Here is an 18,963-nt window from a genome sequence, read left to right as displayed (position 1 = left end):
AGTGAGTTACATGCAGTGTATGCAGCCAAAACTTTGCCCTTGATTTAGCTGGCTACATTGTAATCCCTTGATTTTATTTTATCGTGCTAAGAGATTCAGCTTGCTCTCTTGTGTTGTCTGTACACTGTTCCCAAATGTGCCATTGATGAAGTAAACTTATCTGTCCTGTGGTGTACTTTGTGTACTTGGATTGAAGATTTCATTTGTAGCAAGGATATAAAATCTTGTAGTTTGAACTGTATTGTGTGTACTAATGTTCAGCAGTAGCACTGACTTTGGACAACAAAAAGAAGCTAATAATCATCTAATAATCAGTTCATAAAAACCAACTGAGAATACATCTGCACAGCATGGTTCCCAACAATCAGCAAACTGAATGCAAACAATTTACAAACACTGCAGAATGGAGCAGTGAGAGTAAGAGGAGGATGCATCAAAACCACCCCAAAAGGACACCAATATATGTAGAAACATGAGAATGACAGGAACACAATTCTACACCAGAAAACTAAACAATAGCCATCCTTCACACTATATCTCACAACACCACCAACAGAATGAAAGAAAAAATCTACACCAGCAGCATACTACTAAAACATCTAACACAACCTACCACACAAACCAAACAAAACATCCACACAGAAACACATTCACACCCAGATAACAACAACCCCCAGGTACAAGTACCACAGAGCAAACTTGTCCACATCATACAAGAACCACACTAGGATGCCTGTAGTCAGGACACCATCTATCATTAAAACAGTACCAACAAAGAATAGATCTGGCCAGATTCAAATTGCCCAGATGCAACCACCACACAAAAGACATAGCACACCTCATGCTAAAATGCTCCATACTAACAATTCCAAGATAGCAACACAATATTTCTTCTGTAATTGACTTATGGTCCCACCCAGAGGATGTTGCCAGTTTGCAGGAGGCTACAGGTCTTCTGCAGGAGACCAGGGTCAATGGACTGATTAACTGATCTAAGATGAGTTTTGTTGATTATATTATTATGCTAAATGATCACTCTATCATAGGACCTGTGAAGATATTTACTGCTGGTACAATGACATGTTCCAGTGCTGGATACTTCTTCATTTGTTGCTGTTCACCATTTTAGGTGGATGAAAAAATGAGTGCTAAAATACATCCATTCTACATTTATGGGCCATGGCACAGGCCTACAAATGAAAAATGGGCACATTCTAGCACAAATTTTTTCATCAACCATACATACATACATATACCAAAAGCTTTTTTCCCCTACACGGGGGGGTAGCCAAAAAGAAAAAGGCATAGAAACCACTCCCACCCATTCCATTTCCTATATATTCTATTCCCCTCCACCCTCCTCCCTCCCTCTTATCTTGGCACCTCCTGGATCAACCATACACAACACATATTCAAAATATAACATATGGTTTGTGCAGAGAGAGATTGTGCAGAGAGAAAAAGTCATTGATATATGTATGTATACACATATATATATATACCAACTGCTTTTTCCCTCTTACAAGGGAGGTAACTAAAGTCAAAGGCATAAATCCACTCTCACTTGTTTCATCCCCACATACTCCACTCCCATTCATTACCCCTCCCTCCTTTTCTTGGCTCCTCCTGGGTGATGGATCATCCCTGCATCTCATCCAATGACCTGGGTTAGAAGCAATGTAGCAAGACAGCACATCCACAACAAGGCCGCTTCATTAAATCAGCAACCCCCCTTTCCATTCTCTCATGTAGAAAAAGAGAAGATGGGGAGAAATCCTTTCAGGCTGCATCAAAATATTATTCACACGTACTCCCTCATCCCCCATACCCCACCCACACCCTTCCATGCATCACAGCATCATCCATACACAATCATTCTCCACTCAACCCTATCTTCTGTCTTCTCCCTTCCTCAACAGACATTCCCCTATTTCCCAATGCCCCTTTTATTTCATCCATCCATCTCATCCTTGGTCACTCCATCATGTTCACTCCTTCCACCTCTATCTTCCACACCTGTTTTACTAATCTTCCTTCACTCATTCTTTCCATGTGTCTAAACCATCCCAATACTCTTTCATCAACCCTATCTCCCGACTCCCTTTCCACCCCTACTTTACTCATCTCCTCGTTTCTCACTCTATCCAGCCTAGTAACCCCTGCCATACTTCTAAGGCATTTCATCTTGAACACATTTAAATTCTTCCTCTCTTATGTTCTATGTTTCTGCCCCATACAGTGCTATTGGCACAATCACTCCATATAATCTCCTCTTAGCATCCATTCCCAAATATCTACTTCTCATTACACTTTTTAATCCCCCAAAGGCATTTACTTGCTTTTTTCAACCTTCATTCTAACTCCACCTCCACTCATTCCTTTCCCACCACATTTGCATCCAAGTATCTAAAGCTATCTACTTCCCTTATCTATTCCCTATCTCTCTCCCTTAATACTCACTTCCAATTTGCTGCCATCCTCTTCCCTTGTACATCTTATCACCTTACTTTTACCCACATTTATCTTCAACTTCCTTCTTTTGCACACCTTCTCAAGCTCCATCATTAACTTCCTTAATCCCTCCTCTGATCCTCCTACAAGTGCAGTGTCGTCAGCAAACAACAACTGGCTTATCTCACATTTTTCTTATCTTTCTTAATTTTCTTTAACCACTTCCAATCCTCAGCTCATTACCCATGCGTTTACTTCTCGCACCACCCCATCCATGTATAAATTGAATAGCCAAGGTGACATAACACATCCCTGGCAAAGTCCCACCTTTGCTTCAATCCACCCACTCTCTCCATTTCTAATTCTAACACAGGCTCCACTGACTGCTCTTAACTTTCCTCCTATCCTATACACCTGCAATACCTCCCACAATAACTTCCTGTCTATCATGTCATAAGTCTATTCCAAATCCATAAAGGCTCAAAAAACATCCTTGCCTTTTCCTAAAGCTTTCTCGAATATCTACCTTACCACAAAAATCTGATCCATGCAACCCCTACCTGTCCTAAACCCACTGTTCCTCACCAATTACTCTCTCTTTTCCTCTCCTAATCCTCTCAATCAAAATCCTCCCATAAGCCTTCCCAACTACACTCAACAAATTGATCCCTCTGAAACTACTATACTTATACGTGTCCCCTTTTCCTTTGTAAAGCTGAACTATACAGTCCTAAAGTACTCTACCTTCTTTTAGACAAACATTAAATAACCTCACCAACCAATCCAGCATCACTGTACCTCCCTTTTTAGACACTCCGCATGTCACCCATCCAACCCAGGTGCCTTACCTTCTCTCATCATTTTAATGACTGCTTTCACCTCATCTTTCCTTAGGTCTCCTCCATGTTCCTCATTCATCACATTCATTTTCATAGTGCTTCCAGTGCAACTACCTTTCCCTCCTTATCCTACTTCACATTTAGCAACTCCCTAAAATACTTTGCCCATCTTCCTCTTACTGCTGTCTCTTCCATTATCACCTCTCCATCTGTACCTTTTACCTTTTCTTCTCTATTTGATTCACCTCCTCTTCCTCTCTTAATTTCCTTCCAAAACATCTTTTTATTTCTTTCAAAAATTTCTGTCATACTCTTACCCATTTCACATCTGCTCTCTTCTTTGCCTTATTATCTTATTCGTTACTTCTCTTTTCTTTGTACCTCTCATATGACTCTCTTGTACTATTTTGTAACCAATCTGTGAATGCCCATTTCTTCTACAACTTTCTTAACTTCCTCATCCCACCACTCACTACCTTTCCTTCTATTTCCTCCCATCCTCCTTGTTCTACACACCATCTTTGCATCTTTGCACACCTTGTGATTCCCTCCTTGAAACATCCCCATTCCTCCTCCACTTCTGGTTCTACTCTATCCTTCACTTCCTCCTACTCTTCTCTCAGCTTCTTCTTGTATTCCTCCTTTTCTTTCTCATTTAAGCAGTTTACTCTAAGCACCTCTACCTTCTGTCCTTTTCCATCTACCAATCTCAACTTATCTTCCACCAAAAAATGATCTGATATTCCACCACTGTCTCCCCTAAGAACATGTACATCCAAAACTCTTCTCCTGGTTACCACTGTATAGTCCATTAATGCCCAATCTACCACCCTTTCATCCACCTCCCTCTCCCATGTGTACTTATGCTTGACTTTCTCCTAAATACTGTATTTGTATCATCAACTCTCTAGACTTATCTCCACTGTCATCACTATGATTTTTTCCTGGAACTCCACACTTCCTAACCACTTTGTCTATTGGTTCATCTCCTACCCTAGCACTGAGATCTCCCAATACCACTACACTGACATTTCTCCCTAAACCCTCTATGCACCCATTTAAATATTCCCAAAAAGCCTACCTTTCCTCTACACTCTTCTCACTTCCAGGCCCATGTGCACTTACAAAAACCCACATCTCCCTTCCCATCCATATTAACCTTGAAGAAAATTCCTTCCACTCCACCACACATTTACCTATCTCTTCACTTACTAGTATAGCCACCCTTTCTTTCCCTCATCCTCTCTTCACTCCTGACACCCTACCAACTACACTCCCAAAATCAAATTCCCCCTTTTCCCTTTCAACTTAGTTTCACTCATTACCAACATATCCATCTTTCTTCTCACAAACATACTGCCTATCTCTTCCCTTTTACTTTCATCTGTACCACATCCACGCACATTAAAAGACCCAAACCTTTGGATTCTGGTTGGAAAACTCCTCTGTGACCCTCTTATGTCTTTGCTTTATTTCAGGAATATCCCCTTTAGGGCTACAGAAAGTAGGATGCCTGATCCTATCCCCATCCCATTTTGTCTCCTTTTATGACTCAAGTGGGAACACTCAGTGGTAGTATTCTTTCTCTCCTACCACAGGGTTCAGAAAAAAAGGAAACGAATATTCAGAGAAGTGGTACAGGCCAGTATTAAGAGTGGGGGGGACAGGGCACTAAAATATATTATATATATATATATATATATATATATAAAATTTTATACTGGGCTTCACATTTATTTCTTGTCTTTCCCTATCTAGAGTAGGTACATTTCCTTATCTTATTCATAATTTTCCCATTCAGTGACAGAATTTCTTTTCTTCCAGTGCTGCGTTCACCTTTCCTTTGAATATACTGCTATGATATTGGAATGACTAAAAACAACTGTCAAACTCCCCAAATCAACATGTATTTAAACAGAACCCACTCCTCCAGCATTCTACTCATAAGCATTACTCAATAAACATTAGAAATATTTAACAAGATAGCACCACAAGAAAGAACAGTAATGGTGGTAACAGACACCAAAAAATATAATTGAGAGTGACATCTACAACAAGAACAAGGAATGACTTATAAAGTTCTTTGCTAGGAAAGAGTACAGAGCATCCCAAAACAACCAACTATTAAAGACCAAAAGATAATAGGGTCCCCCAAGGAGCAATACTATCACCTACACTCTTTAACCTTTTCACAGGTGAATTTTACACTCTAAATCCAAAGTGAGAAGGTCATCTGTTTGATATATGTGCAGATGACCTAATAATAAATACCTAACCATAGTAACTACAAACCATCTGTCTAGAACACCTGTACACACCTTGGCAGTATAAAACAGATAAGAACATACACAGCACAAGCAAGAAAACAGAGAAAACTTAGAAACAACACAAAAAAAGCATTAAGAATAACTGATCCACTGCTCAAGGTATTTCCTGCAGGAGATCCACAGCTCCCATGTATCAGACAACCACCAGATTGGCCCATAATTCAGTTGGAAGAAATACTGTACTGTTGTTCAGATATGGCTAAGGTGGGGCAGTGTGGGATGAAGTGTTCTATGTTTTTTATGTGATGGTTGCATCTGGAACAATTTGCCTCTGTGGTAAGGCCTATACTCTGTTGGTGATTCCTTTAGATGGATCTTTGAGATTCTATCTGGGCCTTAAGCATAGGAGTTTTTAATAAAAATGTTTTTATTGCCTCCTTCATGTCTTTATTGGAGAAGGGAGTTATGGCATCTGTGTCTAGTTTACTTTTTTCATATTTTTCTTTATTATTTTCCCATTTTCAGGATTTGTGGATTTGAAACTTGTTTTGAGGAAGTGTTTGTAGATGATATTTTATTGCTCCTTTGGAGATTGTATCTTTCATTGGATTCCTTCAGCTGCTGGTTGGTGCTGGGTTTATTTTTTTTTTTTTAATAGTTTTCCACATTTTTGGGGGTCATTTGTTTCCCAAGTACTGCATTTGTTTTTATATTGCTGTTTTGTAATCTTTTTGTTAAATTGCTGCTATAGTTCTTTTTCTTGTTTGGTTTAATATTGTTCGTTTTCTAATTTTTTTCAGGAATGCATCTTTTTCTTGCTTTTCAAATGATTACTACTATTTTATTCAATGCTCAATCTATGGATGGCAACTGGTCTACGTTGAAGGTCTATAAGTTTTTATTTATTTCCTTTGTATATTCTGGTCTATGATGAAGGTCTATTAGTTTTTCTTTATTTCCTCTGTATATTCTGCATGAGGGGATGGAGAGGGGGGGTTGCCAAGTAAATGAAGCGGCCTTGTTGTGGCTGTGTTGTGTTTTGCTGCATTCCTTCTGACCCAGGGCAGTGAGCGAGATGTAAGGATGACCCGTCATCTAGGAGGAGCCAAGAAAAGAGGGAGGGAGGGATGGTGAATGGGAGTGGAGTATGTGGGGAATGAAATGGGTGGAAATTGATTTATGCCTTTGACTTTAGCTACCTCCCTTATAAGGGGGGAAAGAGCCCTTTGTATATATATGTATATTCTTGCCAATTTGTTTTTTGTTGTTTATGGATGTTCTCTCATATGCAGGTCTTATTTTCCCTTTTGAACCTATGGTGACCTTTATTGGGATGTGACTGGTGGAGGTGGTCATGTGTAGCTCCCCAAGTTGTCTTGTGTTTGGAGGGAGGGTCAGAATGTTGTCTGTCAAAGGAAATTGCTTCTTGGTTATGTTAAGGAGATTGACTAGTGGAAAGTTTGCTAGAGTTTAATATGTTTAGGTTTTTTTGTTCTAGTAGTTTTTGTCTTTTTTCTGTTGTTTTGTGTGTTATGTCAAATTGGGTGATGTCTGTCTAGCTCATCTGTCTGTATGTGATTAGTAAGTGAGTTGAGAGGCTGTGGTTGAGAGATGTAGCCTTGGGGGTTGATGTGGTGGGTAATATAAATTTTTGTTGCGGTGTCTAAAAGTGCTTGGTTTCTTTTATTTTGTTATAGAGGGGATGCTATTGTGTATTGTTATGACCCCACATTTGTGTTATGTGTTGTATCTTTTTTCTGTTGTGTATTATATGAATGTAGGTAGTGTAGATTATGGTGTTAATTTTGTTTCTTGAATTAGAGCTATGCATATGTTGTGTTTATGTAGGAATTGAAACAGCTACATGTAAAAGAGGTGTAGAAGGTAGAGGTGGAAGGAATGAACATGAGGGGGCAACCAAGGATGAGATGGATAGATGGGGTAAAAGGGGCACTGAGAGAGGAATGTCTGTTAAGGAAGGATGGGAGAGGACAGAAGATAGGGGTAAATGGAGAATGATTGTGTATGGATAATGCTGTGATGCATGATGGGGAGTGGGTGGAGGATGGGGGAGTGAGGGAGTATGTGTGAGAAATAAATTGATGCAGCCCGAAGTGATTTCTCCATTTCTGCATGAGAGGACAGAGAGGGGGGGTTGTCGATTTAATGAAGCAACCTTGCTGTGGATATGCTGTGTCTTGTGACACTGCTTCTGACTCAGGCCAGTGGGTGAGATGCAGGGATGACCCGTCATCCAGGAGAAGCCAAGATAAGAGGGAGGGAAGGGGATGGATGGGAGTGGAGTATGTGGGGATGGAATGGGTGGGAGTGGTTTTTATGGATTTGTTTTTTGGCTACCTCCCTTGTAAGGGGGAAAAGAGCCTTTGGTATATATGTATGAATTGTTGTGTGGTAGTTGCAGCTCCCATTATATATGTATTAGTTTGTGTTGATGAGTGTAGCATATATGACATGGATCCATGAGTGGCATGTATTACATTTCATGGATATGTGTGAAAAGACTTTTGGTTTTATACATCTTGGGCATGTGTATGGCCCTGGGTTTGTTTCTAATTCACTGGTTATTAGGTGTAAGAGGGCAGGCACTAGTATAGACTTTATGTGGGGGGAAAAAAAAAAAAAAAAAAAAAAAAAAAAAAAAAAACAGGAATAATAAAGGTAGAGATATTTGGAGAAGAGTGATATAACAAATGGAGTAAGTTTCTGGGCCCAATCCAGAAACCAGGTACTGGGCCCTCAGGGCTGCACCTAATTATGGAGGTGGGGTTTGAGTGTCCTCCTGGGGGGTAGTGTTGAACTTGGTGATGCAATGACTTCCTCTTTTGGTTGTCTTCTGTATCCCTTTGGCAGGTAGACCGCAGATAGGTTGTACAAAGTATCTTCAGTCAGTAAAACTCACAGCAACAATTATCATTATTTTCAAAACAGCAGTTTATGGACTGCAGCACAGTTTGCTATTTTTCTGCATCCATTGGAATGTGTGCACTGTTGGCACAATTAGAATAATGTAGGTCTGAAATCTTCCTAGTTGTGGGTTAAAATCCTGCACTTCTCTCCAATGCCCAATTGTGATTGTTACCTGATCCAACATAGCAAGTGCATAGGGCAAAGGTGATGGCTTCAACAGCAATTATATACCTTCTGACATATGCTCCTCAGCCTTACTGGGATCTCTTTTACTTGCATTCAATATGGTGCCTTTGATATACTCTTCAACTCTACTTATGGATGGGAAGTTCTCAAACTTTAATTTCTGTAACATTTCTTTAATTCTTGTGTGTATTGTGTCCATTCAACATGGTGCCTTTGATATACTCTGCAGCTCTTCTTATGGATGGGAAGTTCTCAAAATTCAAATTCTGTAATATTTCTTTAATTCTTGTGTTCATTCTACTTTATTTTAGTTTTGCTTTGATGTTTAGTGTGATTATCCAATTTGAAGGCCTGGTGATAAAAGCCAGTTGACAAATGATAGGGATCATGTGGGATCAAGTGGTGATCCTACAAAATGGACATTGGCGAAAATCATCTCGCTATTGTTCATCCTCAAGTCCTATCAGCACCCTTGCCTCCACCTGAAGGTGTAGTCCCCAGAGGATGGCACTCAGTCCCTGCATCAGGCCTAATATCTCACAATCAACTTCAAGCATCTTTCTTTCCCCGTTATTTACATGAGAGCTGAAAACCAATGACTTATACACTCTTTTTCCTCCTACTACCATCCGATGATAGAGAAATGGGCCTGCAGTTACACAAAAAAGAGAATAGTGCAACATTTCTTCCAAGTGAGGTCTATGGAGGGCCCCATGGACACTGCTGACTAATGTATGGCAGCAGGTTTCCAGCCAGTGGAACTCAAGGCAACATTGTTCATTATTAAGGTCCAAAAGGAAGCACCATCCTAGCTCTATCTACAAGTGGGAATTTGTGACATAAAACTGAATCAAAATTTAATTAGGGCCAATGTAAAACACAAGTGAGTAATGCAAATGCAACTTTGCTCCACTAAAATGGAGGTCATTCAAATTAGATTCCAAAAATCACTGCTATCAAGGTGTGCCATAATGTTAGAGTCCAATCTCTTGTTTTTATCTAGGTTTCTTAGTGTGACAAACCACCCTTCAATGTGTGTCTCCACACCCTTGGTTAAATGAAGGAAGCTAGATAACCCAAACATCAAACTGCATTTAATCTGCAATCCATTTGGACAAGAAAATGTCAGTGATATTGCCTGGAGGATACAAGTTATATACATTATTATGATACAAGCATAAGCTGTAGGCCATTTTAGCAAGGATCTAATCCAGTTTCTTATTTACCATTCATTGCCAGAACATCTATTTGTCACTATTAACCAAAATAGTTTACTACTGTATGCAGTAAATGAGAAACTAAATTTGAAAGTTACCTAATCTGAATTACTCCAAATCAAAAGACTAATCTCCAGCATTGTATGAGACTAACATCCAGCACAACAAACATCTACAAATAAACAGAAATGACAATCACACATAGAATTCTTTGTTATCTAAACTAAAAGTAGAAATTCAAAACTTACCTGTGCACGATATTATTGATTATAGCTATCAATTTCAATATCTGTATTGAAAATGCCCTCAGCGCTCTATCCTCTATACTTAGGGGTTTATGCAAGTATAGACAAGTAAGAATGGTCTGAGCTGCAGAGTGTCCTTCCAACCAGGTAGCAAGACAGGCTAGCATTGAGTCCATTATGCCCACCAGCTCTTCCATGGTTAAGTTGTTCAATTTCAGGACTCCTGCCTGAATATAAAAGATAAACATAAATAAATAATTAATTGGTTTATTGCCCCTGGTCTTTCTTGTAGGAGACCCATGGCTCTCAAGTAATTGGCAATGGTTGTTGGACAGGCCCATAGGTCACTCAAGGAAGAAATATTGTGACAGAGAAAGGTAACTGCTGACAAGTGATGATGATATGGTTTAATGTCACAAACTCCTCCCATTGGAAGGCTAGGACGGTGCCCTTTACAGAGGACTTTGTATCGTGGAATTTAATGAACCATGCCCTTGGTTCAACTTCGCCGGTGGCAGGATTCGAACCGCCATCCCCTCGACCCTCGCCACAAGTAATGACGCCCTAACCCACTCAGCCAGTGAGTTTCCTGACAAGTCAGCAAAAACATTATGTGTGGACAGAGTCTTTTATGGTACATTTTGCTCATTGTAACTTGTTTTCTTAGTGTTTGGAGTGTAATTACTTCTGTTATGGTGTTTGTCCGTTTCTGTTTGGTTTCTTTTGTTTTGTTGGAGAAGGGTATGTTGTTGTGTACTAGTGTTATGAGTCCACTCTTGATTCCACTATTGAATAAGTCCAACAACAACTTTCTAATTCCTGCATCTTATATGCCACGACATTTTGATAAACCTCTTCAAATGGGTTTTTACTTAAAGGTAATAATATATACATACAAAAGAGCCTTTTCCCAATCATATGGGGGTGGCTAAATCAAAGCAAATGCCCACCTGACACCCAACCCACACCTATCCAAAAACATTGGTCCTCCTACCTTAGTACTTCATAGATAAGGGGTCATCCCTGTCCCCCATCACACTGCTCAGGTAAAAGACAATTCATTGAGACTTTTTCTATGGTGAGACCTAACAGCTAGAGCTGGTTTACTTCCCACCCCTTCATTATATGTTAACCAGAAAGGAGAAGTTTACATGTATTTACCTTACCTAGTTGTATTTACCTAGTTGTAATATACGGGAGGGGAGCTATGCTCGTGGTGACCCGTCTTTGTATCTCTCCGCATCAAGTTTTATCATAAAATCTTGTATAGTGTTAGCACATACTGTTTTGTTGTCTAATTTGTTCCATGTATTTATCGCTCTGTGTGGGAAACTGTTCCTTTTCAAGTTTTTTCTATAACTATCCTTTTTCAATTTTTTTCAGTGTCCTCTTGTTTTACCGTTTTCCCACACTAATAGGTTGTTCCTGTCTAAAACTTCCATTCCTTTCATTATTATGTAGATAGTTAGCAAATCTCCTCTTTCTCTTCTTTGTTCCAGAGTTGGTAGGTTCAATTTGGATAGTCTTTGCTCATATGTTAGTTCGGCGAGTGTCGGTGCTAGTTTGGTTGTCACTCTTTGTAATCTTTCTAGTTTCTTAATATTCTTTTTGGTACTGGGTGTCCAAAGTGATGCTGCGTACTCAAGTTTTGGTCTTATTAGTGTAGTTAGTATTTTCCTTATCATTTCTTCGTCCATATAAGTAAATGCCACTTTGATTGCTCTCAATAAGTTGTAGGTTTCTCCGAACATCTTATTTATATGCTTATCTGGTTTCATGTCCTTTCCAATCATCACTCCAAGTGTTTGAGATAAAGTGTCTGAGAAGTATGGTAGGGATTACAAGGTTGGATAGAGTGAAAAATGAGGAGGCCAGGAGGAGAGTAGGGGTGGACAGGGAGCTGGCAAATAAGTCTGATGAAAGATTATTAGGATGGTTTGGGCACATGGAAAGAATGAATAAAGAAAGATTGGCAAAAGTGGATGGAGTGAACTTCTGGAGACAATCAAAGATGACATGGATGAATGGGGTGAAAGGGGTCTGAGCAAGAGGGGAATGTCTGTTGAGCAGGGAAGGGAGAAGGCAGGGGATAGATGTGAGTGGAGAACAGTTGATATTTTGACACAGCCCAAAGGGATTTCTTCCTGTCTTCTCTATTTCCTATATGAGGGGACAAGGAGGAAGGGTTGCCGTGTAAGTGAAGTGGCCCTGCTGTGGATGTACTGTGTCTTGCTGCATTGTTTCTGACCCAGGTGGTGGGCAGGAGACAGGGATGCCCCTTCATCCAAGAGAAGCTATGATAAGAGGGTAACAAGGGTGGTGGATGGGAGTGGAATGGGTAAGAGTGGGCGTGTGCCTTGACTGGCTACCTCTCTTATAAGGGGGAAGATGTCCTTGGGGCAAAGGTAGATAGAGGTTGTTGTTCTTGCTATCTTGTTTCCTTGATAAAGTAATATTTCACAATATTTCCATCTTTCACTTGGTTGAAAAATTAATTTCTTTGCTTCTCATTTCTGTATTAGTTCATTCAATTTGCTTCCATATAGTACTGATAAGCACATATTTACAAATAATTATCAATATATCTAACCATTCCATTACATACCAAGGATGAAGTTACTATCTGCACTCATTAATTGTTGAGACAAGAGGTTCTCAAATATAATACAAAAAAGATCCCTGAAGAACTCCATATTCATAATTTCAATCTACATTAAAACACAAAAGATCCAAGAAAATAGTAGTCAGGACAAAATGTATGCTCTGACTCTGCCATTTTCCTAATATGGATGATAAAAACCTTTCTAAATGTATATATATAAAGAAAATTATTTCTTCAAATTGCATATTTTCCACTTTAAACCACTTTCCACTCTAAACATTAAACAATAATACTTTATTCTAAATACATTCTAATCCTTATGTTTTACATGAAAACTTATCTACATACCTTGACTGCTTGATCAAAATTAAGAACTTTTTTCCCTCGATTACACATCATGCCAGCATCCATTTTGGGGTCCATCATTTCTATGGCAGACATTGCTTCAAATAAACCAAACAAGTCATCATGCAGCAACTCGCCTAAATTCAGATCTGAAAAATAACAAAATCTTTCAATGAATATGAACATCACATTACCCTTGGTGGAATGGGTGCATGCCTTTGACTTGGCTACCTCACTTACAAGGGGAAAGATGCCTTTGTTATATAGGCAGATAGATATATATACATATATATACATACATATATATGTATATAATATAATATATATATATATATATATATATATATATATAATATATATATACAGTATATATATATACAGTATATATATATATATATATATATATATATATATATATTATATATATATACACATTCTTTTTTTTTTTTTTTTTTTTTTTGGGTGGAGAGGGGTGGGGGATGGCAGGGATCATGAATTTGCCAAACTCGTTTTCTCCAACAATATCCAAATCTCTGCAACATCTGAATACCCCCTGGTTCAATTAATTTGATCACAAGGGTGATAACTGTATGTACCTTTTTCATGTACAAAGTAGTACTGTACACTAATATTCAGCATACATGAGCCATGTAGTGTGCAATACAATTCAGTACCCCCTTTAACACTAAACCATAGTACATTTTCTTCAAATGTTTAGTTACATTAATAGAAAATGGCATATACTACTGACTTTAGGGCATAACTCATAATATATTGCACTAAGCATGTGTAGTACCATATATATTTTCTTTCAGAAAATAAAATTACTGTTCTTTATTTCCTCTTTTCTCTTTTGTTAGCAAAATCTATATAATTGAATCTTAAAATGTATGTTCATGGAGTTGTGTAAGGTCTGTGGATATATACTGTAGCTAAACAATAGAAATAAGGGTTTTAGGGGAACATTTCTGTTCTTTTTTTGTGGGAGGTTGAGTATCTAAGCCTGCAAATAATGGGGGTTGACTGTAATTGTGCATTCATTTGAAGACTGGACAGTGGTGATGGACTGGAAGAGGGCTAATAGTGCCAATTTATAAAGGCGGAAGTAATGGAGATATCCCTGAATTAGAGACCATTATCTCTTCACCAATATTATAGCTAAATTGTATGGAAGGACTATGAAAGACACATGGGTTAAATATCTAGAAAAAATTAACATCTTCACGTATAACCATTTGATTCAGAAATGTGTATCATATCTGTTAAGCTTTCATTCATGGGGAATTGATATGTACCAAAAAATGGATCATGTAAGTTCTGGAGAAACTCTTTGACAAAATAGACTATCTAACAAACAACTAATGTAGAAACTGGATCATATTTGGAGGAACTGAAGCCTCCTGAATTAGATTAGAGATTTCCTGATCAATCAATCAATCTACTGTCCCAAATCTCTTGCAGGAGACCTACAATTCCTAGATAACTGTCTACAACCACTTGATTTGTTTATGTGGCCAGACCTATCCTGTGTTGGTGTCTTAGTGCTGGATGGTGACTTAAATACAATCATGCAAGTGTGGTTCTTGCTTCTCTTTATGGGGATTTTCTATAAAGACTAATGTCTGGAGGGGTTTGTTGAAAGAGGGAGTTAGGTGGTTCATCTTGGTACTGTTCTTTTGTGATCTCTGTAAATGTGTTGTATGTTTGCAATGTGTAGTGTTGTGTAGTGCAAGTGATATAATAATAACAATTGTTGCATTCAGTTTCACAAAGTGAAAGTGGTCCCAGAGAAGCTGGCAGCAGTCCTTGGGGCATCCTATAGATTTCAAAGAAACTTTGGACCGCTGTTTCTACATCACTGGCTGAAAGTGGTACAAGGAGAGGAATAGTTACTTGTTGTCAGCTTTCCATGTATGAAATAGTGTAAGAAATACAGTTGATAGATATCAATCTCAGACCTAATCCACAGACTGAGTGTCATCCTCCCAGGTGGAGCCAAGGGGACTGATGGGTCTTGAAAATGGGCAGTTCCACTGTACATTTTGCAGGACCACCACAAACAGACACCCATCTTTGGTCATGTGTAGTCGAAGGTTGTTTTAAATGTCTGAGTAGCATGTGGTTGGTGTACTTTTTTCTAATTCAGTTGGTTGTGCTTACATGATGTATTGAGATGGGTTGACTAGGGCTGAGGGTTCTAGTATGGAATTATGTATTTATCATTTTCATATTATGTTCAATGAGGAGCATTTTGGTTTCTGTGTGAGGTATTCTACTGGGGAGGTTTTGGTGCATTTTGTTACTATTCACAATGCATTGATTTAAATAGTTTATAAGGGGTCCAGGGCTGCCCCCTCTGAGAGGGGGGGTTGGGTTGGGTTAGGTAGGGCAACTGCCCCCAACCTGGAATTTTTTAAACTTTCTAACTACCACATTTTCTAGTAACTACCCCACAAAATTGGTGAAGTAGTTACCAGAAAATATGACAATCAAAATTTTTCCAAATTCCAGGGTGGGGTGGGGTGGTGGTGAGGGGTTGAAATGTCCTCCCTGTCCTTCCAAAGTGCACAGCCCTGGTGTCTATGGATGTTTTCCTAATTGTTGAATACAATTCTCAAGAACTGTTTACAGGCTGCTTATAGTTTCCTTCGGTTGTCCAAAGTCTGTGTCTATGACTAATTTTAGTATACTTATTTTCTTGCTTTTTTCAGTGTCAGAGCTGTGATGTGTGGACTGAAGGTCATGTGAGTACCAACAGTAAGGCCTAGGGCACAAATATTAGATGTTTCTTTGATTCACAGTTGTCTGGTGTAAGAAAGGTACTGTGTCCAACCTACCATTGGTTTCTCTGCTGGTAAAGCATTAAAGAAGACAAGAGAATGATGGTGTTGCCTCACTATGCTCAACACCACTCACAAGTGGCCCAAGGGGGCCAATACCTGGTTTTCCACATTGGGCCCAGAAACTCTCTATTAGCCTTCTCTATCCCCTAAGGTTTTACTCTATTTTTTTCACACAATTGAGTCAGTACCCTGGTGTCTGCCCTCCTACACATTATAGCCATAAACATACAAGAGGACACAAGAAGAAACTTAAGAAAGACAGTTTCAGAAGAGATCTGGAGGAGGAGAAAAAAAAAAAAAAAAAAAAAAAAAAAAGAGCTTTCAGTAATAGATACATGGAACAAACTATTCATGATTTTAAGAAAGAACTGGATTCAGAAAGATACAACTGCAGGTCACCATGAGCATAGCTCTCCTCCCGCCACAAAGTACTAGGTAAATACACCTACATACATGCCCAATGTGTACAAAGTCAATAATGTTTTCACTCACATCCATCAAATGCAACACATGCGACTTATGGTTCCATCTGACATTCACTACATTCTCCAACACAACAAGTACACCAAGAACTGGGAGCTGTCACCATCACACAAGAACACATACATATACCAAAAGGCATCTTCCCCTTATGAGAGAGCTGCCAGCCAAGGTATGCACCCACTCTTCACCCATTTGCTTTCCCTTTTATCTTAGCTCCTTGTGGATGAAGAACCATTCCTGTCCCAAATCAGTAGCAATGCAGCATGGCACAGCATCTCCACAGTAGGACCTGACAGCTGAAGCTGATTTACCCCCTTATTTCATATAGTATGTAAAGTTTACAAACCCCATCTGCACATCAGAGATGTCCTGGAGAAAAAAAACATGCCTAAAGACCTCTTCCCCCAATTAAGGGAGGTAGCCAACCAAGACATGCACTCACCCCACACCCCTCCAACACCCATTTCCTTCCCTTCTATCTTGGGTCCTTATGGATGAAGGACTATTACTTCCCCACACCCAATGCCCAGGTTAGAAGCAATGCATTAAGACTTGGCACATTCATAACAGGACCTTACAGCCAAGGCTGGTTTAACCCCACTGCTTCATTTACATGGCAACCCTCCCTCTTAATCCATATATGCAGAAAAGATGAGGAGAAATCCCTTCAGGTTATGTCAGTTTATCACCCATTCATGATAATTTTCCACTCATATCTGTCTCTTACCTTTTTCCTTCCCTGGTAAACAGACATCCCCATTTTACCCAAGGCATCCACCACCCCATCCATCCATCTCATTCTTGCTCTTCCCCTCAAGTTCATGCCATCCACCTCTGCCTTCCACATTCTCTTTTTGCTATTCTTCATTCATTCTTTCATGTGCTCCAACTATCCCAGTGTTCTTTTATCAATCTTCTCTACCATCTCCCTTTCCACCCCTACTCTCTTCCTCATTTCTCACTCTATCCATCCTTGTAACCAACACCATACTCTCAAACACATCTAAATTTCTCCTTTCTGCCTCCCTTACATTCCAGGTACCAAAGGACCAGTCACCCCATCATATAGTTTTCTCTTTGCACCCATCCTCAGATAACTATTACTCATGATACTTTCCATTCCTCCATGACATATACTTGGAAATGGAGATGACAGACAGGACTGGTAAAAGAGTATTGGGATGGTCTGGACACATGGAAAGAATGAATGAAGAAAGATTAGTAAAAGAGGTGTGGAAGGCAGAGGTGGATGGAGTGAACTTTAGGGGACAACTGAGGATGAGATGGATGGATGGGGTGAAGGGCGTTGAGAAAGAGGGGAATGTCTGTTGAGCAAGAAAGGGAAAAGGCAGGAGATAGGGATGAATGGAGAGCTACTGTGTATAGATGATACTGTTATGTAAGGAAGGTAAGGGTGGAAGATGGGGGGTTGGGGTGCTTATGTGTGAATGGTATTTTGATGCAGCTCAAAGGGATTTCTCCCCATCTTCTCTTTTTCTACATGAGGGGACAGAGAGGGGTGGAGGGGGTCACTGATTAAGTGAAGTGGTCTTGCTGTGGATGTACTGTGTCTTACTACATTACTTATGACCTAGGGCAGTGGGCAGGTTACAGGGATGTCCCATCATCCTTGAGGAGCTAAGATGAGGAAGGGGTGGTAGAGGGAAATGGAATGGGTGGGAGCAGGTATGTGCCTTTGATTTGGCTACCTCCCTCATCAGGGGGAAAAAGCTCTTGGTATAAAGATAGATATATACCACAAATATTGCAAATATAATTACAAATGTTACAATTACAAATATAAATTAATTTAGGGCTAAGTTTGATCAATGACAACAATGGAAAATATCCTCTTTTCTTGCACATTACAGTTAGGTATATACAATCATGGTTTGCCTTTATAATTAATCTGTATGAATTGAGCTCAAGACATACTATAACAATAGCTTTAATCCTTAGCTGCTAGGTAATTATTTCTCATTTCTGCATACTGAGCATTTTATGCATCAGATTCCAGTATGTTGTTAATCCCATGAAGCCTACATTTTAAAATATAAAGAATAAACCACACCCAAATTTTAGATACTCTCATGCTAATACAAGAAATTAATAAACACCAGCTATCAATGTACATACATACATACATATACCAAGGCTTTTTCCCCCTTCCAAGGGAGGTAGCCAAAAAGGGAAAGGCATAAAAACACTCCCACCCATTTCATCCCTAAATACCCTCCACACCCCTCCCACCCTTCCTCTCATCTGAGCACCTCCTGGATGACGGGTCATCCCTGCACCCTGCCCACCGCCCTGGGTCAGAAGCAGTGTTGCAAGACACAGTACATCCACAGCAAGGCCGCTTCATTTAATCGGCGACCCCCCTCTCCGTCCCCCTTTGCATATAAGGCGAGGACGGGGAGAAATCCCTTCGGGCTGCGTCAAAATTTACTCACACATACTACATATTACAGTTAGGTATATACAATCATGGTTTGCCTTTATAATTAATCTGTATGAATTGAGCTCAAGACATACTATAACAATAGCTTTAATCCTT

The 18,963-nt window shown here is 39.4% G+C and overlaps 1 protein-coding gene across 2 annotated transcripts in view; it reads right to left on the bottom strand.

Moving 5' to 3' along the window:
* The window catches only part of Naa35 (N-alpha-acetyltransferase 35), a 58,524-nt gene that overhangs the window by 28,431 nt on the left and 11,130 nt on the right, over positions 1-18,963 (bottom strand). For both annotated transcript variants that reach the window (XM_076173360.1, XM_076173359.1), the window contains exons 3-4: positions 13,084-13,229; positions 10,137-10,360 (exon numbers count right to left, since the gene is read on the bottom strand). In XM_076173360.1, the coding sequence (XP_076029475.1) occupies positions 10,137-10,360; positions 13,084-13,229 (370 nt within the window). The remainder of the gene's footprint in view (positions 1-10,136; positions 10,361-13,083; positions 13,230-18,963) is intronic.

Source organism: Oratosquilla oratoria, chromosome 34, assembly GCF_046742065.1.
Source record: "Oratosquilla oratoria isolate Oo_2021 chromosome 34, ASM4674206v1, whole genome shotgun sequence".
NCBI classification, from domain to species: Eukaryota; Metazoa; Arthropoda; class Malacostraca; order Stomatopoda; family Squillidae; genus Oratosquilla; species Oratosquilla oratoria.
The sequence above is the reverse complement of the archived record's forward strand: the minus strand, read 5'-3'. Positions and strand labels throughout refer to the sequence as shown.